Source organism: Beta vulgaris, chromosome 1, assembly GCF_026745355.1.
Source record: "Beta vulgaris subsp. vulgaris cultivar EL10 chromosome 1, EL10.2, whole genome shotgun sequence".
In the NCBI taxonomy this organism is placed as follows: domain Eukaryota; kingdom Viridiplantae; phylum Streptophyta; class Magnoliopsida; order Caryophyllales; family Amaranthaceae; genus Beta; species Beta vulgaris.
In genome coordinates, this window is record NC_079202.1 from 62,280,080 (window position 1) to 62,301,186 (window position 21,107).

A 21,107-nucleotide genomic window follows, 5' to 3' on the forward strand; every position below is an offset into this window, starting at 1 on the left:
AATAAATTGTTGCAACTTTAAGCAAAGTTTTTCCTGATATTTCTCTCCATGTACTATGTTTATTATTTGTCACAATTGTGTATTTAGACACTTTGAACTCTGGTGAAGTGGTGATTGCCTGCATTTGCAAGTTTGGACCACAAAAAGGTTGGAAAATTCCAATGTTCATCAAATTTAATGATCCTAGATCATTGTATCAAGGAATGACCCCTAAGTAGCCCAAAATTCAGTAGTCATCGGCATTAAAAATAGCATCTAAATTTCAAAGATTTAAACTTTATACAGGATTTAAGAAAACAGAGCAAAAGTTGATTATTTTGAAGTATTTTGGTTTATTGTAGAGTCTTTTGTCCCTTTTTCTTCTTATTCTACCTTTTTGGATGTAGGCATAGTTACTACACTATTTTAGGGCCGGTTCGTTATCGTTTTTTGTTTTTAGTTTTAAGTTTTTCTGAAAATTAAAGACAAAAAACAAGAAATTAAAAAAAGTGGTTTTGACTTTTTAGTTGTCAGTTTTCAAAATTATCATGTTTCTAATAAGTTTGACCAATTTTTAATCCATTATATGACACATATCATATGACTTTTAAATACATAAAAACCCAAAAACTGAAAACCACGGTGATACCGAACGAGCCCATTCGATGAACATATATTTTCTACTAATAAGAAAAATAATATGTATCTAAAAAGAAATTTTCATGACTCCAAGCTTGTAAACTAAAGTCTTAACTAACAAACCAAACGATGTTTGGTGTCATTATTTTAAACTAAAATATTAATAAATGAAAAATATAATTACTCGAGACATACCGCCCTGAATCGTTCAAGCCGAACCTAAAAACTAGTAAAATTATTAAAATTGAAAAGAGAAAGGAAGAAGAAAATTTAATGCAGTGCAATAGTGCATGGGTGGAAAGTAGAAACCCACTAAACATATGACTAAAATTGCAAAGCATTCAGAAAAAATTGCACGCATCAACAAACTTAGCATACTCCAAAGATTTTGACATAGTCATATTTATTAACAAGATGAGAGGTGTTACCTTATTTCTATGGCCTATAATTTCTCGTGTGATTCCACATTTGATTCAACTACTCTATTAAGCTTTCTTTAACCATTAATTAATCACCATTGTTTTCCTTGCTTATCTCTTTTTCTCTCTACATAAAATCTCATTTTTAACATCAAAATATTAATCATCCTAACATTTTCTCCATTTGAATTTTCTAAGTTTGCAGGTAATCATTTTTTTTCTTTATGTTTTAACATTATGCAAGTTCTTTTTCATGTTAGTATATGATCATTGATCAAGTTTTCCTTACGACGATTTAAGTCATAATGTTTATTCTTAAGCTAGGTACATTTTATTTTAGTGGAAACTAAATCTCGGCCACATTAACGTGTTGCAATGAGCTCACACCAGACACCAAGTATTGATATAAGCCAAATACACCAATTTTAAATAGCATATTAAAGATTATAAATCCCGACTCTTATAATAATCTTGAAAATCTATTCATAATATCTTTTAAGTCTAAGGACACATAGTTTTTGATGTAATTAGATTCAAAAATAAAATAGAATAATCACACTAAAAATTTACTTAATCCACAAATTATAGAAATATAATGAAAAACTTTAACAAGGTTGTTATTGTTGTTTATTAGAGATGAGTGAAGAAGCACCAAATGAAAATGAAGAGATGGTGACACAATCACCAAGGCGACCTGCCAAATTGAACGAGCGAATCCTTTCATCCTTGTCTAGGAGATCTGTCGCAGCACATCCATGGCATGATCTTGATGTTGGTAAATTTTTCTTTGCATGTGCAAATAATAGCTAGAGTTAGAGAAATGTGGTTGCTCCGTTCTGAAATAAGTGAAATACGTTTCTCAAAAAACTTTCACATAAATTGATAAAAGAGATAAGCGTTTCACTCATTTAAGAATGGAGGAGGTATATGTAAAAGGAAAACTAATTGAATGATGCAAATTTTCTGATTGCAGGACCTGAAGCACCAAACATTGTCAATTGTGTAAGTTTTAATAAAATAGGTCACTTTTATTAAATGGTTAAGATGCAAAAAATAGTCATATAGACATCTGTTCATTTTTCAAAAGTATGGCATGACCCATATCAGCCCTTGTTTTGGCAGAATTTTGGCTCACCAGGATATTCTGTAGACCATTTTGATTTTAAACCCGTTGATCCAAATTTTTTATCATACATCTGGGTATAATGTGAGTATGGTACATCCAAGACTATATTTTTGCTCATTTTGGTAAATGAGCAAAATGTATTACAAAAGGAGAGTTCCAAATAAGGAAATAAGCAAAAATTAGTTTTAGGTGTACCATACTCAAGATATATCCGGGTGTATGATGAATGAGCTCTACGCTGATCCTATTTCTTTCGGGTCTGGACAAAAATATTCTACCAACAAATTGTTGCTTTTGTATTTTAAGTGATACCATCGTAAAGTGAATTGATTGTTAAGCACATTTATGCTGTTTTCTCTTATATGAAGGGTTTATTTGTACACAGGTTATTGAGATCACAAAAGGAAGTAAGGTCAAATATGAACTTGACAAGAAGACAGGAATGATAAAGGTAGTAATAGTTTAAACAAAAAATGACGGTCTAGATTTAATATAAAAGTAAATGGATTAAACTAATTACCGATGACGTATCATAATGTGGACTTTTCACTTTTCACTACACCTTTATGATTTATGAACTCCTTAAATTTGTTACTTTCTCAAACTTTAACAGGTTGATCGTATCCTATATTCATCAGTGGTTTACCCTCACAACTACGGTTTTATCCCTCGCACATTATGCGATGACAATGATCCCCTCGATGTCTTGGTCCTCATGCAGGTAGTTCGATCTGCTTGGTATAGGCTTTAATTGTTCATGCATTGTCCTAATTCCTATATACCAACATTACCTAGTCTATACCTCCGAAATTACATGACTCGACCTGACCCAAAAAGGTTACGTGACTATGGACTAATATTGATTAGTTTTTTTTCATGGTAAACTAATTGAAGATTTATAACCGAATATTACATGACACGACACGAAAATAAAACTGAATATGAATAACTCGAACTAAACGTCCCATTTGCCATCAATAATCAACAAAACTTCTTATAAGTAAATAACCATGAGTGCATTACCTTTTAGCATGTTAAAGCATAACACTTAGAACATGTTTTGATGAAATTTCGCCAATGTTTTTTTATGCATACATAAGAAGAATCATGTTTGCATTGGTAAAATTTTGCCAGCATTTATCAGCTATGGATTTTGATTATGAACAGGAACCAGTTCTTCCTGCTTGTTTTCTGAGAATAAAGGCCATTGGGTTAATGCCAATGATTGATCAGGTACTAATATGAACTCAAATAAACTCAGAAATGCCTCAGCTAATTCTGACTAAATTCTAGTAGTGTTAATTAACATTACCTTAATGCTGCAGGGTGAGGCAGATGATAAAATTATAGCAGTTTGTGCTGATGATCCTGAGTACAAATTTTACTCAGACATCAAGGAACTCCCTCCCCATAGACTTGCAGAAATTCGCCGTTTCTTTGAGGACTGTATCCTTTTGAACTGGCCAACGATTTTTTTTCATTGTCAGATGGTCTAACACAAACATTATAATTAAAGCAAAATATGTTGAAGTTACCAGATTTCAAAACAAAGAGTAATTAGTGTGACCTAATACTTATGTTAGATGGTCTAACAGGAGACAAACTGTTTCTTATCTAAGATTTCTTTGCTATGTTTTCTCAACTATATGTTGCAATATAGACAAGAAGAATGAGAACAAAGAAGTTGCTGTCAACGACTTTCTTCCTAAGGAGGCGGCCTATGAGGCTATCCAGCACTCAATGTAAGCACTAACACACCCTACTAGATTGTTTGCTAAAAGTTTACATTTCTGGTTAGCTGATCATGGGACAAGCCAGGCCACATCTCAGGCTGAAAATACATCATCAGTCCAGTAAAATCAGGTTGGCCAGATTGCTCAAAGATGAACGCGGTCTAATGGGGTAACATGCCCAAATTATGGCACACACTGCGAGTGGCCTGGGCCAAAGTGATCAGCTCTTTCTCTCTTCTTTTCCTCCTTTATTTCACCTCGCTCACGAGCTTTTGTATTGGCTGCAAGCAGGGATCTGTATGCTGAATACATTATGCACACTCTGAAGCGGTAGATCATACAAGTTCTTCTACAAAGTTCAGCAAATAGTGTAGATGTTGGGTTAAAAGGCGAAGGAGCTGATAGTTTCTTCCTCCCAAAATGTTAGAAGAATGCTTAGATACTCCTCTGCTTGTCGACTTCCAGAAATCAGACGTCAGATATCAGAGTCTACGAGTTCTTTCTATATATATATATTTTGTGTATCTTTATCGTCCCATTATTTTTGAGGATAAGTATTTAGGATTTGGAAGCAGAACTTATTAAAACTATACTAATTTGGTGAGAGCTAGATTTTCGTTCTCGTGTTATGCTTGCTTCATCCATGCTATTTGCCATAAGGGCAGGCTGCAGGAGATGATTTTTCCAATCATCCATGTAATATATAATGCTTTCTAATTTTTTTTGCCGAGTATAAGGAAATCATAGGTATTTTCTAAACTAAATATGGGGATGTTTTGAAAAGAAAAATGGCATATGAGCGGACTCAACTAAGGAGTCCACATATAAAAATGACCAAAATTTATTTGATTTCAGGACAACTCAAATATGATGTGAAATGCATATCAATTAATAGTTTTGGGATTATGATTCATTTGTTTCTCAAGATATTGTTCATAGTATAGACTATAGACCAATAACGAGCGTGTTGTAGGCTTGTAGCAATGGCCATTGTCATGTATATACGTGTTTGTATGTCTAATTGATGCAAAAACAAATCAGACATTTGACCTTCTGTTAACGTTAGACTTATCTTATACTACCTCTATTTTTATTTAATTGCAATATTCACCTTTTTGCACAAACTTTAAGAAATGAGAAAAGAGGGTATAATTCACCCACTTGCCCATGCTACTAGTACTGTAATTAAATGGGGACTGGGGAGAGTAGGTAAAGTAAGGGTAATATAGTCAAATTATCCCAAAAGCTTTCCTAAAAAGGGAAATGTTGCAACTAATAAAAAACACCTAAAAGTAGAAATTGTTGCAACTAAATAAAAACAGAGGTAGTTCTTCCTCTATATAGAAATAGTTGCACCATTTTTATTTTGTGCATTATTCACATCTTACACTTAGATTGTCTTTAGCAATTCATATTTTAGGAAAAACATGGTCATATGAGACCTTGTTAGATATGTCTCGATGTAAATTTTTTTTAGTATAAACTTTTTATAATTTTTACTTATTGAAAATTAAAGATATTAATGGTTGAAATTATACATCGACATGCGAGAAAGTTAGAAATGGTGCAACTATTTTTAAACGGAGGAAGTATAACGTAATTCCTACTTGCTTACATGAAATCAACACATATAATGGACATTGAAGGGCATGAATAAAAAGTTACACGTGAAAAAACATATTATTTGAACATACTGGGTCTTCCAAAAGGCTTAAGTAACTACAGCCAATGCAGCGAATACAAAACATAGTTTTAGGAAGGTGATTGCTTTCCTAATTGACTAAACTAGTAGGCCAAAAATTATACTACAAAACAGCTAAAATTATAACCCATTTATAACCAACCATTTCGATCTCTTTCCGGCAGGACATTGCAAATTTCCAATGTTTATTCCAAATTCTTCGAGTCTTGCAGCAATCTAAATTGAGATTGAATATGATTTGGATAGATCTTGTAATATATATATCTTCAGATATAAATGGAGTGAAACAATTAGTACAGTTTTTCTAAAGCATAATGAAGATGATAACCATCTGAGTGAAAATGTGAAACTACGAAAATGTGTGTATATATATATACATATATCCCAAATACCCGAAAGAATATTAGAGGTGAGGTTGATCCAATTTGGATTCATTCATAAAAATGAAACCATAACCTATTCATTTTCTGTGAACTAAATTAACTTTGACAATAGGTTACATCGAGGTTTGATGCATTACAAAATAGTAACAATTCGTTTACCTAAGGTAATTGACGCCTAATCAAGGTAATTATTAGCTCCAATACTATGCTTTCTTTAGTGCAATATGCATCAAAAATCATGAATACCATTTGTTCAGGAGTTCTAACAGCAGTGTGGCAGCAGAATCTTTGGCTTTCTTAACACTTGGCATAGGCTCTCCGATGCATTCGTCCGTCCAACCTTTATCACTGGTATTCACCCGAACTGCAAATGTAAACCTCTTGGCATGTGCAGGACCACCTTCACTCACACACCTACATGTGCCAAGGATTATACTATCCCTTAGTTCTCAATTTTATGATTCTTTTGGAAATATTGACACCAACATCCCTAACTATTGATTATTTAACTCAGAGTAGTCTCAATATTGGGAGTATCTTCCTCAAGCAGTAATATAGACTTATAACCAGTTGAGCATGTAAAGCAATTATATTCTATCTTAGAGAAATTTGATTCTCTCTCTCCTTTCTTTCCTCCTATGGTTATCACTGCATTTTTATTACCTGTTGAACAGGTTTGAAGTTATGCAAGACTGCTTCAGGAAGACGACCCCAAAGTTCAATCAATAGTTGGGACTTAAGATTAAAGACCATAAAAAGAAGTGGGGGCGTAGTTAGGACTCTCGGTCCAACTTTTCTATCTCTTTTTTGTTTCTATGGGTCTGGGAGAGGAAGGAGGGACTGAAGTTTACCTGTAGAGTGGCATGGGCCAATTCCTGCGCAAGCAAATATCATTTAATGTCTGCCTAGTGAATGTTTGTCCACTGTTCCTTTTCTTTTTCTCGCCCTCCTCGGTTTTATCCAAGGCTTCAGCAGTCTCTTTTTCCTTCAAAGCAAGAAGGGCATTCCGAGCAGCCAACTTTTGTGCCATCTTTTTCTGAGGATTTTGAGCCACCCCAATCTGGACTCCATCAACATAAACTTCAACAGTCGCCACATTCGCATCTCGAGTAGCCTTGTATTCCAAACCTTCAGCCTGCTGCTGACATCGTTCTTGTAGCTCTCTTACGGGATGCATTGGAAGTGTTTCAGGAGTAACCATTGGTTGCAATAAAGGCTCAAAAACCTGAGGATTGTACAAAATGAAAATTAAAAACTTCAAGTCTTTAAACACCCCAAAGTGAGTTAAATGATCATGAAATATGTTTATAAATTGAACTTACTCTCCAAACAACTGCAGTATCATGTCCACTATCAAGAAAAATGGCACCTGCAATAGATTCAACAATATCACCAAGAACTTTTGGGGCCTTGCAATCTCCTAATCCAAAGGAATTAAATCCAGGTTTTAACAACTCATTTTGAGCTTCCTTTACGAAATCCCGTATCTGAAACAGAAGGCCAAAGATGACCCAGAAAAGGAAAAGGGTGAGGATTGAGAAAGACCAAAAAGCCTTAATAATATTAAATCAGTAAGGCGGAAGAAAAGAGAAAGGCTAAACATCTAATTATAGAGATCCAAATGTGAAATAGAAAACGATGGGGTATAAAGTTGCAAACAGAAATTTGAAAATGAAAACCTGCTTCTCCAAGGCAGTAGATCCATGTCGTAAATGGACATGAAGCCTATGTTTAACAGCAACCCGTGCAAAATTTTCATTGTTAACAGCTGCAGCACGCAAATCTGTCAAACGGCCAGGGGGGAGATCTGTATACCTGAAGAACAGATGCCTAGTTATAAGATGATCCAAGACAGCATCACCCACAAACTCTAGCCGCTGGTAGCAGGCAACTCCAGAAGAGGGACGCGAAGCATGAGTGATTGCTTCAATCAAAAAGGTCCTATCTCTGAATTTGATGTTTAAAGCACCTTCTAGTGTATCAAAATCCACACTTCTAAGAACACCTTCTGGAACATTACTTGGCCTCTTTGGACGATCAATATCTTCAGGATTGAACTCTATATCGATTCCAATCCATTTCATAAAGTGGTTGGCAGCAAGCTTTCCACCTTCAACATAATGAATTCCTATGAGTGCTTCAACAACATCTGCCAATGTCTTGCTAGAGAGGACCCTGTAAGAACTTGAATCACTTTCAACTTCACCATCTTCCATCTCATCATCATCATCATCATAATTCTTGACGTCTCTTTCAGGACCAATTTTTCCATTAGCTTTTGCAAGATCAAATAAAGATGATTCCTCTTCTTTGACGTCCTCATCAAAAACTGGAAGAACACCAGGCGCAGCCCACCTGGAGGGTGCAAACCGGTCCGCCTGGATATATGACTGAAGCCCCTTTTCCAGTGCATGGTGGTATAAGACCATATTGCTTACCATTTTCTGTCTCATTCGTGTGAGCTGACCCTCGTGTTTTTGGGGATATTTCAGAAAAAGAAATCTACTCACAACCCATTTCAAATAAGCATCTCCCAGGAGCTCGGCTCTTTCATAGCAAAATGTCTCTTGACAAGAGGCTGCAGTCAAAGCTTCCAGAATCTGTAAATTTGCAAACTGGTTAAATGGATACACATAATAATCAATTTTGGGTGAATCATAAAGGAAAAGAGTGAAAGAAGCCTGAGAAAGAAATGACCTTAGAAGCAGGGACAGGATAGTTGATTATATTCTTAAGTTCGATTGCAAGTAACATGCTTTCAACCCGTCTCATTATTGACGGCAGTCTTTGGGCCCCTCGAACCAGCTCTCCAGGAAGCGGGTGTACAAAACATAATTCAGCAGGTAGAAACACATAGTAAGTTTTGTCAAGGATCTCCTCAGACTCACCCTCATATTCTACACCAAAGTAAACCAGTTAGTCCAGACATATGGATAAAATAGAGGAGTACAGAGAAATCAACATACCTTCAGAATGTTCAAATCTCGGGGAAAGGAGATTCTTGCAATATGAAACACCACGACCTCTAAGCAATGGCTGTTTCTTATAGACCAATTCAACTCCATACCTATTGACAGAGATGAAAACACAGAGCACCAAATGCACCCTGTTGTGCTGGACGAAGCAAAAGCTTATCCAATTTATTAGAAGGAATACAAACTACTGTCACATATAGCTCCAACATCTGAGAGTAGTCAAGTATTCCTTCATAAATTGGGTAAGGAATTCTGCTTCTCCGAGCACAGCTCCAGGTACATTGTGGCATTCAATCACAGCTCTCCATTAGAATAACAGACAATGATTAGAATAATGACGTTAAAATAGGAAGACCAAAAGATAAAGAGCTTATATGTAATAGAAGTTCTTGGTCAAAAAGGGGTTTGGAAGACGAAGATGTTAGTATGGACCATACTTCTGCTTGTAATAGTCTGCATATGAACTATACTCCAGCGGACCAAGATACCCTTCTTTCCTTGGGAATGAGTTATCTGCAGTCATATCATAACGTACAGAATCTACATAAAACCTCTTTCCAGAGTGAGCAGCAGTCACAATTTTTCCCACCAAGTCTTCTGCACTAATGTAGATATCTGCCAACATCAATTTTCCTTTAGGGAGTTCGATGTCAACATGTGAACCGCAGTCTCGGTCAGGAACCAATCCAGAAGCCTTCACAACATCATACTGTGCAACTGCTCCTCTGATACCATAAGTAGGATGAGCTTTTTGACCAAAAGCCATCCCATAACGCAATTTCCCAAACCCATACTCTCTTCTATCCCCACCCAGACTCCGCTCATTTGTTCCCAAGTAAACATCTGGCCGAGCTCTTTGTAAGGGATTGTTCCACACATCTGCCATTGTAATTCTCTTAATCAGTTCCCAGTCAATTTCCTTTAAAGGATCTACTGATTTATCGCCAACCATAGGGACAAATAGATAAGCCTTTGCAGGATCCCACGGAGTTGTTGAGGGTTCAACATCCACATCCAGTATGATGCTCATCATCCTCACGTGGAAACTCTTCAGGGATGCTAGCTACACATGACCACAAATGAAAATTACTCAAAGCACCACTAACTTCAAGCTTTGACCATAAGTTTAATTTACATGAAGGCAGAAGAAACACTATGACTTATAGATCCAAAAACACATGAAACACACCTGGCTTTCTGAGACATCTATTATACCCCTAAAAACAAGAGATGTCTTAATCTTCATGGTTCGAGCGATAAAGAGATCCATCGACATCGATAACACCTGATTTCCGAAGATACGTTATCTAATGCAACTCAAACTACAATTTATGCACCAATGAAAAAAGAACTTCAAGGAAGTACCTCTGCATCCAGCTCACTGCCAAAAACTACCGAAAAATCTGACACTTGGGTTAAGAATGGATCCTTTGAGAATCCTACATGTTCCCATTTCACAACATACATATGAAGGTGAACATATTTTGAGTCATCACAAACATCTCTACCAGACAAGATCCATTCCCCCTGCACAGCCAGAAACAACAATTACATCGTGTACAAATTCCAAACCAAACAGCAAGAGTTACATGCAACAAAGAAAGAAGGCATATAATCAAACAAATTGGGCATATAACTATAGTAAAGGCAGCAAAGAAAACCATGCAGCATCGTTCTAAGAGGATAAAACCCTAAAATGATAAAATGCAAACAACCATATGGACTGAAGTAAATTATAGTTTCTGCTCCACTTCAGTTTGTCAAATTACTTTGCGGGGGACTCTGACAGAACATGTCTTAGCTGCCATGGAGTTTTTACACTACCATGTAACCATTTCATCGTGTGATAGCATATATGAAATAGATATGAAGGAATTACCAAATGGTGCATTCTAAAGAGAACAGCACAAGGCTAAACAAGACACTGTTGATCAAACGAATATGACTTCAAAACAAAAATACAACCGCATATGAGTTACGCTGGAAGTACTAACCCGAAGGATCGAGGCTATGCCTTCAGGATAGAATTCTCTGTGTCTGGCAGTTCCTGGAATTGGATCACCTTCATCATTTGGCTCAACCTTTTCTCCATCTTCACCACTTCCCTTGTCAGGCAAGAGCATGTCAGTAAACGCCCCCATCTCGTGGAGCTTCTTGCAAGCAGCCAAACAAACAGCCTGCACACGAAGTCCATAGACAAACAAATAAACAATAGATGCGTTCAGCATGACGGCAGAATACAGTCAGTGATACATATACTTTCGAGAGCACCTAAGTACCACTAACCTGTTGTGCAAGACGCATTGAACTGCAAACTGGGCCCTCAAGCTTTTCAAAAGGAGCATTACAAGGGAGTTGAAGCCTACAAGAATATTCTGTGGATCCACCTGGCTTCTCATGCCGCTCCATGATAAATTCTGGACGGAGGATTGAATATCTGGATCGAAGATGATGTCAACATATTATGATTTTCAATTCAACATCAGAAAATGATCATAATAAAAGGAGACCGAAAGCACCACAAGTCAGAGGAGGAAATCTGCACCTATCACTGGGCAGCTGCGAACAGTAAAAATGGACAAGGCCTACAGCAGAATTCAAGCTCACAGTAGCACCAGTTGAAGCTACCTGGTACACAGAGCCAGGAACAGTATCTGCTGAAAGTAATCTTGAATTACCCTTAAGATGACTTATATCAGTCCTCTCAATTGCTTCTTTCCGTAAAGTTTCTTCACTATTCCTCGCATTTTTTAGGAACGTTTCATGTGACAAATTTCCCCTGATCAGAGTAGAACGGAATTTAAGTATCTCTTTTCCTTTGACCTTTCTGTATACATCTACTCTCTAGAAAATAGTAAAAAGAAACATGAAAAGGGCGTAGATACCTCTCAACCATCAAGATATAATCTGACCCTGGCTTTCTTGCACGACCCCTGGATTGGATGTAGGCCAAAACAGTTTTTGCAAGGTCAAAGCGAATCACCACATTACATTGCCGAATATCCAGGCCTTCCTCAGCAACACTAGTGGCAACTAGCAAAGTCACCTGGAGAAAATTCCACGGGATAAAAGTGAGGTCATTTTAAATATATATACGAAAAAAGAATCCACGAATTTCTATAATGGAGAAAAGGTCCAACGTATACTAAAACAAAATTTTCAAGTTCTCATTCCAATCTGACTTCCCTGTTAGAAACAACCATTTGATCATTATTCTAGTCTTACTATTACATGTGCAACTATAAAACACTTAAATTTGCAAGCTTGACAAATATAATATTCAATTATATCATGAATCAATGTCTCCTTGCACTAAGCATTAGAGCTGGATATCAGAGGCAAAATACTTTAGAAGACATTTACAATAAAAACAGACCTTAAGCCGAAAACCAGTTAAATCAGATCATAGTTATAGAAGAATAGAACCACGTCTAACAAGACCCTTAACATAGTTTTGAAATCTATCTAAAAAACTATATATAAAAAAAAGAACACTGAAAACTTCCCTGAATGGTATAGAACTATTAGAAGTGAATGCTTAGACCAATATTACCAGATAAACCCACCTGAAACCCCTAATTCCCCCCCCCCCTACCGGCTCGGTGACAGAGGCAAAGTGTGTTGGAAGAGATTTCTTAATCACGTCAAAGACAAATTCTCAGGTCTAAGCAAGGTAGAAACATACACGACCATCTCGGAATTTAGCAATTGCATCCTGCATTTGTGATGTTCGCATTTCCTGACTATTATTATGTCCAATCAAACTTGCACACTTGATAAAACCTAGAGATGGAAGCTCAGCAAAAACCTGCGTATTGCACAAGCCATAAACATTATAGACGAGAAGAGAGAATATTCATAACTGAAAGGGACATTTACGAAAAGATGAACCTTAGGTAGAACCAAGGCAGCCACAACTCTCTCAACAAAGATGATTGCACGAAAGTCATCCGTGTGCTGATACTTCATCAATACTTTTATCAGCGACTGCACCTTGGGTGTGACCTTCCCATCAGCCACAGCAGCTCCAATGACGATATCAACATGCTCTCCACCCGAGACAACTGTAAACAAGACAATTGCATAAAGATCAATGCCAGGAGGGTATATTCCACAGTTCCCTAAGAGTCATGGAAATTTCTGTTTTAACATTGCTCTAGTGCCTGATATCAGAACTCATAACTGATTACCATGAAAAGAAGCTGGATATACAGATTACACACATCAGTTCAGACATTAATTTTGTACCATACCAAGACACCAGTGTATATTTATGTTATATCAATTATAGAAATAAATTCGACACTGTTTACTGTAAGGTTATCTAAATCTTGATCACTTGTTATTGCACAAAAGTCTAAATTTGGATTATATCAAGATATCCGAAATTAGAAAAATAGCAAATAAATTGATATAGAAGACACTTTCACAAGGAAGAATTCTCTAACTTAACCCAATATAAACATTTATCACAAACATTTTCTAGCCACCACAGCAATTTATCACATATACAAAGATAACAGAAACTTAATAGAGCCAGAAAAGCCATATTGCCTCCCCAAACAGAGATGAAAACAAGTGTATGGGATACGATAATGGGAAATTGTTGCCCATTGCTAGTACTTAGTAGGTCACTCTGTCTCCGTCACTGGCATCTTGACCAGATTACTAGGACACATTGACCATAATACTTACCATGACAATCCGGAAGCTCACCCTCCTCGATCTCATCAATACTGCCATTATCTTGACCAAGGCCACTATCTTCTTCTGCACTACCGGGATCCTTGTTCGAAGCCGCTCCCTCTGATAGCTGACACTGTAAAAGTGCAACGACTTTGCTCAAATAGGATTCTTGAAACTTGACATCAAGCTGGTAGTTTGCCCTCTCATCATTTTGCAAGGCTACCAAAAAATTGTGTGCAACCTGCAGGCAGCACAAACAATCCATGGGTGATTAGTTGCATAGAGAATCAAAAATAGAACACCGACAACAGATGTTTGCAGATTGCATATCAATAACCTTGTAAGCACACCACTGTCCCAGTTCACTAAGTGCATAGTTAACAGCCCTTAATTTTTGAATCAAATTAGCAGCACCATCACTCTCAGTTCTTTCTGAGACACCATAGACTTGGCGTAGCTCTTCCTTGGCTCCTGCATCTCTAGCTCCCATAAACTGCCATTTGCTTTTTCTTGAACTTGCTCGTGCAGCTTCTTCAACTGCTAATTCCATTTGTTTGATTTGTTCATGTAGATACAACAAGGACGCAGCTTTGTCATATTCCACAACAATTTCTGATGGCATTGGAACATGTTTCTCCAGCTCTCTTCGGTCTTTTATTGTACAAACTACGGAATCCAACTTAGTCTCGAGATTACGTATTTTAATTGCACAATCCACTTGGCTGGAAACACCTGCATCACCAGAAAAAACAAAGAGCAAAACGAAATATTAAAGACATCCCATCAACATTTGTCAAAGTAAACATAGTTGTCATTGTACATGGAACTTAGACACGACATTCCGTAAGGAGATTTATACATTCCATTTTTACTACATAAAAAAGAAATTGTTAGCTATTCACCCTTCAAGTTAACTGGGGAAGCAGTCATGCCAAAAACAGCAGGTCTTTTCTCCTTCGGAGTTGTGTGATAAAATTCAGACATCACTAGCGAATATGGATGTTTCTTGACCGCATGGTGACACTCATCAAGAATAAGGAGATGTATACATTCCATTTTTATTATGCTATGCCTTAGAATGTTCAACAAGATCTGAGCGGTCATGACTAAAACCTGCAGAAAGGAAAATTCCAAAGCTTATCATGGAGAGCAACCTAAATGTAGCAAACAAAAATACACAGAATCACTCAAGCAGAAGAATTCAATCATTCATAACAGGCATAAACTACAAATGCACTTCCCCGGAAAAGGTAAGTAGTACATACTAGAAAAGCTAGCACAAATTCCATGACAACTTCTGATACTGATGTAGTTTTTGTTGGCGGTTTCAAACTCTTCTTGTGTTTGATAATTTTATGGACGAACAACAGTGAAAATAAAGGGATAGTACTCCTAAATCTAGGTTTAAGAGGGTCTGTTATAAGTCTACGCTCCCAGATCACACAATAACTTGTGTATTTTGAACACTCAGTTTCATGCAAAGCACAAACGCTTAAAACTTCAATTCTTTATACTCAAAAGTGATTTTTATTAATGAAAACATAGCCTTATATAGGCGTGTAATGATAAATCCTAAACATACTAGAGTTAGGAAACTAACAAGATAACAATGAAATAACTAAGTTCTAACCAAGTGGAACAAGCTCCAACTTGGGCGGCAGGCAGCCTACAGAATCACTCAAGCAGAAGAATTCAATCATTCATAACAGGCATAGACTACAAATGCACTTCCTCAGAAAAGGTAAGTAGTACATACAAGAAAAGTTAGCACAAATTCCATGACAACTTCTGATACTGATGTGATTTTTGTTGGCGGTTTCAAACTCTTCTTGTGTTTTATAAGTTTATGGACGAACAGCAGTGAAAATAAAGGGATAATACTCCTAAATCTAGGTTTAAGAGGGTCTCTTATAAGTCTAGGCTCCCAGATCACACAATAACTTGTGTATTTTGAACACTCAATTTGATGCAAAGCACAAACGCTTAACACTTCAATTCTTCATACTCAAAAGTGATTTTTATTAATGAAAACAAAGCCTTATATAGGCGTGTAATGATAAATCCTAAACATACTAGAGCTAGGAAACTAACAAGATAACAATGAAATAACTAAGTTCTAACCAAGTGGAACAAGCTCCAACTTGGGCGGCAGGCAGCCTACACAGGTACTATGCTTATTCTCCTATTATCATTAAACTCATAATGCTACTATAATCCTACTCCAATTAGGAATCCTAATCCAACTAGGATTTGGATTTCTAACTCAACTAAAATTACAAACAAACTAAAACTTTTAGACTCCTAACAGAACTAGGAGTTCTAATCCTACTAGAATTAGGATTTAAAGAGTCTCATTCCTACTAAAATTAGGAAAACAACACAAATCCTAATAGAACTAGGATTTGTAGTAAATAACAACACAAATCCTAACAGAACTGGGATTTTGTAGAAATGACAACACAAATCCTAAAAGAACTAGGATTTTGTAGAAACGACAACACAAATCCTATCAGAAATAGGATTTTGTAGAGATGACCATTTCTCATATGGATCAGATACATGATATATAAAGGCTCTTTTCCATCATTGCTTTTGACATGGATGATGTCTCAATAGCTAATATGCATGAGCACCCATCCAAATGAAAGGCAAACATCAGAACAAAGGAGACAAAGGATAAGGCTTGGAGCAAAGACCAGAAGTATTGGAATCCAAGGGGTTTCAGCGTACAAGCATATATGCAGGTACAGAAACAGAATCCAACTTAGGGTGCCCTCTCTTCACATTGAAAAAGTTAAGGAAGAATAGGTTCGGATAAAGTTCAGTGAATTCCAATAAGTTTCAATTAATAATAAATTCCAACAAAGTCAGATAAGTTCTGTAATTATAAGGTAAAGAGAACACAAACTTAATCCTGGGACCTTTTCTTCATTTGTCTCACTTCCCATATAAGTCTAATTTACTGTCTCTATATAATTACACCTGCTTAAGTTTTAATGTCACATTTCTACCAAAGAGATGGTTGAGGTAAGCTTAAGTGAAAACTAAAAACTTTAGTCCATTTGCATACAGGCAGAGTTAGACCAAACTTATGTCTAATAGACTCTCCTCTGTCCTTACAGACTTCACCTAGAGGCTAAAGCGCCTTAAACGGCATGCTTATTTTTGTAAAAACACAAATATATCTCTATTCAATAAGGGCAGAGGGGGCACCCAGAAAAAAATGCAAACAAACTAACTACTTTATTAAGGAAATACTTTATGTGGAAGTCAGTGACTTCTAAAATCAACATTATCAACTATAATTTTAAAAAAACGTAATTTAATGGCACAACTCCCATGAATAATTATTACACACATTTCACAGTTTTTTTTTTCTTTTACAGCCTTTTCAATCTCCTCCTCTTCTCCCTTCCATAATCTTCTTCCTCTTATCTCTTCCAATAACTGTTAGTCTGTTACCTAGTGTATTTTTGTGTTTGCACGCATGAATAAATATATCATAGCAAATGTTGGTTGTTTAAAAATTGTACTCCAAAATTACTCCACCAGAAAGCAGTTGGTCAAAAAATGTCAAATAAAGAGAAAATATAACCACGTGTGGACACGGACAAAGAATAAATTACATGAAACATGTGTCAGCTACAAGTTTTGAATTCCACAAGAAATGGATTTGTAATTGTGTGCAAGCCAATATTGTTAACCCACAAAAACTGCACTCTGCCACAGGGAGAACAAATAAATAGACAAAAAACCAGGTGCCACAGAAACTCCCAATCAAAAATCAGATATTGCTGGCATAAAATATTAGGTCACCAATGGTTTAAGATTATACACCATAAAATGTTTGATTCTCACAAAACTCTCTTAGCATAGTTGACATCAGTGCATAAGACACGAGCGTACAACTGCAACTGCCAACTTGTACAACATAGAAGAATATAATCTACTACCATTTAACCTCCATTATAAAGGAGAACAATGTGGAGATACCTGCTTAGTTTCAAACTCACGTTGCCATCTTCGGGTGTCCCAGAAATCTTGACCCATCTCACCACAGTAATGGCCAACACTGTAACCAGTTTGCTCACGTATAACTTCTGCTTGCTATAAATTCCATAAAAACACAATTAATCTCTAAATTCACCATTATAGTGATCAACATATTATAAACCAATTACATTTTACCTGATAAACTAGCGGAACCTTAGGCACCAGAAAAACAGCAAGCACTTTCATATTTTGCTGTAGCAATCTATCACGGATGCTTTTAATAAGTAAAACAGCAATCAGTGTCTTTCCTGCTCCAGTCTCAAGGAAAGCAATAGTATTTTTCTGTTTTGCCTGCTCGAGTACCTCCAACTGATAATGGCGTGCTCTCTCCTCCAAATTCTTCTCCTTCTTACTTCCCTCATCCTTCTCCACCCTCGCATTGTTGTCTTGGTTCTTCTCACACTCCACCTTGTTTGAGTCTCTACTTCGAGCAGCTTCATATGAGCCATTACGATACACAATTTCCTTGGAACCCGGCTTTTCCCTCTCCCAATAACCCTTTGCTTCTCTATCTCTCCATTCCCTATCCCGACCCTCTCTCCTCCCATTATAGCACTCCCTTCTCCTACCACTCGAGTCCATCTCCCTATCCCTATCCCTGCCCCTTTCCCTCTCCCTCCAGCCATTATCCTCAGATTCTCGATACCTCTTCCTTCCATTACTATCCCAATCCCTCGTACAACTCTTCCCACGACTCAAATATCCCCTCTCGTCTCTAAAATCATGACTTAGACGAGCCCTTTTACCGCTTCTCTCCTCATTATCCCGGTCTCTACCACTCTTATGACCCTCTCTAGTACTCGACAATTTCGAGTCCACATTATTCTCTCTAACATGATGAAGCAAACCATTGCTCCCATCCCCACCATTCCCACATACATTCCCATCACCACCACCTTTACCAACAACATCCTCCATTTTGTCATCATTTACAACTGAACTTTGAACCTCAACATCACAATTCACAACAACATTATCAACTTGCATTACTTTAGAGGGAGTAATTTCCATACCATCATTATCATTACCATTAGCATCGCCAGGCAAACCATCACCATTCTTAATACTATCAAGAATATGATCAATCCCACCAAAGAAACTCTGATCAATGCCAACTATATCAGTCGGATTACCGCCCCCGTATTCGCTGAAATCGCCAATAAATTCACAAGGGATGATATCATCTTCCTCCTCACAAGCATCAAGCCAGTAATTTGGCCTCGCATCAACAGAACCCTTATTTCCTCCCTCCATTTCACACTTAATTTAACAGCACAGCAACAAATTCAACAGCAACAAATTCAACAACAACAACAACAGCAACAACAATAACAGCAATTATAATCAATGCTACAATAAATTAAGCAAAAAAAATTGAACAAATTCAGAATTAATTTATGGATTTAGAAGGAGAATGTAGAACAGAGAAAGCCTTGATAGACCGTACGAAGCACGCAAATTGCAGAAGCTCAGTGAAAGATAGATAGAGAAGATAGAGAATGTTAGAGAGAGAAAGTTAGAGTGAGAAAGTAAGAGAGCATAAAGCAAATTGTGTGATTCAAAGATTCCACGGTCTATCAACGCGATTCTGCTTTTAATTCTCAAAAAAGGGGAATTCGATCGTAATAGAGAGATAAATAATTAGTTTCGATTTCTTAATCTGGAATTTTTTTAGGGTTTTGGGGTTTTTTTTGGGGGTTCTCTCTCTGTTTTTCTACTCTGTGGGAGAGGAGAGAGAGAGAGAAAGAGATGGACCGGAGAAGAAGAAAGGCGGTTTTGTATAGAATCAGGATTCAGGAATCGTAAGTGTTACGGTTTACTCTTTTAGTTCACTTCAACTAGGTTAAGGGCCTGTTCTCCCCAACTTATTTTCAGTTCAGTTGAGTTCAGTTCAATTCAGTTCAGTTCAGTTCAATTCAGTTCAGTTCAGTTCAGACCACTTCAGTTCAGTTCAGCTCTTGACAATACTTTTACTCTCAGATATCACTATTCATTTCAGTTCAATTCAGATCAGTTCAGATCAGTTTAGTTCAATTCAGTTTAATTCAGTTCAGTTCAGCTGTTTTATGCCGAAGAGAACAGGCCCTAAAAATAGACCAATAATGAAATTATATTATTTTGGAATATATAAATAATTAGTGTACGTTTTTTTTTTTTTTTCATTGACTACAAAAAAAAAACAAGTTTGTTCAATTAATAATATAAATAAAATTAACCATAAAACAAAATTAGTGTTTATTTTTTTTTATTAGGAAAGATGATTGGTCCGAGACCAACCCTGTTAGGCTACTAATCTGCCGGGCACACCAGTTCAGAGGCTGGGTAAAAGGCTAAACATCTTAGAAGTAAATGTCCCAACATATTATTGTGATGAGAATTCAAACCCTGACAATGCCTTGGAATTCGGGGTGGTACTCCACTGAGCTACCACCTCTCCCTCAAAATTAATGTTTACTTTTGTTTAAGGAGAAAGAGCTATAAAATTTTATTGTATTCGTGCTTATTTTTGTTATACTTGACTGTACTTATTAAATCGTGTATGAGCAAATAGGAGATGAAATTGGCACTATGAAAATAAGAAATTTGAAACTGTATATGAAAAATATGATCTTGTTTGCTCTTATTAAAAAAAAAAATGTGCAAAAGGAAGTGGATCTCCAAAACAGGAAAGTACATTATGTTTAGAAATTGAAAATGGTTTAGAGTCTGTTCGCACTTCAGTGTAAGATTTTGAGTAACTTTTAGTTTTGTGATTGAGTCAAAACACTAATTAAGAAAAATAGGAGTGTTTGATTAGGTAGTGATATGTGTATCTTACTAGTAGAAGTAGTATTTCAAAAATATTTTGTCAAAAGCTACAATTTGTAACTTTTGGAGTAGTTTTTAGTGGTGTATAAAATTTATTGTTTTATTTTTTGGCCTAGTTATTTGTAAATGAATACTTTAACAACTTCTTATACCAAACAATAATATTTTATACCGCTACTTCGACAACTAATAACTAAACATTAACCACTAATAACTACAGACAACTACTTTCATAGTCAAAAAAACTACCAACATAAATACCGTTGCTCAAAACTCCCTTAACACATCCCCAAACTAGCAAAGTTCTCCATATTATCCTTCTTAATTTATTGTTAGTTACCATCTATCACTCACAAATGTCTACTAGAAATTTTCTTTTTTTTACATCTCTTATTAATGAAAAAAATGGATCCATCATATTATGTTCTAACAGTGAAGAACACACAAAAATTTCCATAAGCTTGATTTCGATCAAGCTTGAGCAAACTTTTCTGCAAAATATGCAATCCAGACTTGACTTGATGGCAAACATTTTTTGAGTTTTAGACATGCATCAATTGCATCTGAAACACATTTTAAAACTATTTCGGCCTAAAGGTCATTA

The 21,107-nt window shown here is 36.3% G+C and overlaps 2 protein-coding genes across 2 annotated transcripts; one reads left to right on the plus strand and one right to left on the minus strand.

The window, feature by feature from the left end:
• The first annotated feature begins 1,668 nt into the window (after positions 1–1,668).
• Positions 1,669–4,422, plus strand: LOC104900786 (soluble inorganic pyrophosphatase 3). The gene is made up of 8 exons (XM_010688339.3): positions 1,669–1,812; positions 2,011–2,039; positions 2,549–2,614; positions 2,777–2,884; positions 3,331–3,396; positions 3,489–3,609; positions 3,824–3,905; positions 4,188–4,422. Exons 1-8 carry the CDS (start codon positions 1,674–1,676, stop codon positions 4,228–4,230), a joined length of 654 nt encoding a protein of 217 aa, XP_010686641.1. The 5' UTR covers positions 1,669–1,673; the 3' UTR covers positions 4,231–4,422.
• A 1,512-nt stretch (positions 4,423–5,934) lies between these two features.
• Positions 5,935–19,485, minus strand: LOC104900702 (endoribonuclease Dicer homolog 1). The gene is made up of 20 exons (XM_010688228.4): positions 17,831–19,485; positions 17,636–17,749; positions 14,545–14,755; positions 13,980–14,374; positions 13,652–13,883; positions 12,848–13,020; positions 12,642–12,764; positions 11,842–12,002; positions 11,502–11,735; positions 11,243–11,393; positions 10,951–11,133; positions 10,322–10,483; positions 10,146–10,241; positions 9,394–10,019; positions 8,948–9,048; positions 8,679–8,878; positions 7,661–8,581; positions 7,304–7,468; positions 6,833–7,206; positions 5,935–6,395 (listed from the first exon to the last, which is right to left on the minus strand). Exons 1-20 carry the CDS (start codon positions 18,947–18,949, stop codon positions 6,218–6,220), a joined length of 5,919 nt encoding a protein of 1,972 aa, XP_010686530.1. The 5' UTR covers positions 18,950–19,485; the 3' UTR covers positions 5,935–6,217.
• Between the last annotated feature and the right edge of the window lie 1,622 nt (positions 19,486–21,107).

Bases quoted from the DNA above. Each gene is read 5' to 3' on its own strand.
- LOC104900786 (XM_010688339.3), top strand. From the start codon at position 1,674: ATGAGTGAAGAAGCACCAAATGAAAATGAAGAGATGGTGACACAATCA. The intron at 2,885-3,330 runs GTAGTTCGATCT...GATTATGAACAG, and splicing joins ATGTCTTGGTCCTCATGCAG to GAACCAGTTCTTCCTGCTTG. The intron at 3,397-3,488 runs GTACTAATATGA...TTAATGCTGCAG, and splicing joins TAATGCCAATGATTGATCAG to GGTGAGGCAGATGATAAAAT.
- LOC104900702 (XM_010688228.4), bottom strand. From the start codon at position 18,949: ATGGAGGGAGGAAATAAGGGTTCTGTTGATGCGAGGCCAAATTACTGG. The intron at 11,736-11,841 runs GTATCTACGCCC...TACTCTGATCAG, and splicing joins TATATCTTGATGGTTGAGAG to GGGAAATTTGTCACATGAAA. The intron at 11,134-11,242 runs GTTAGTGGTACT...CTTCGTGTGCAG, and splicing joins CAATGCGTCTTGCACAACAG to GCTGTTTGTTTGGCTGCTTG.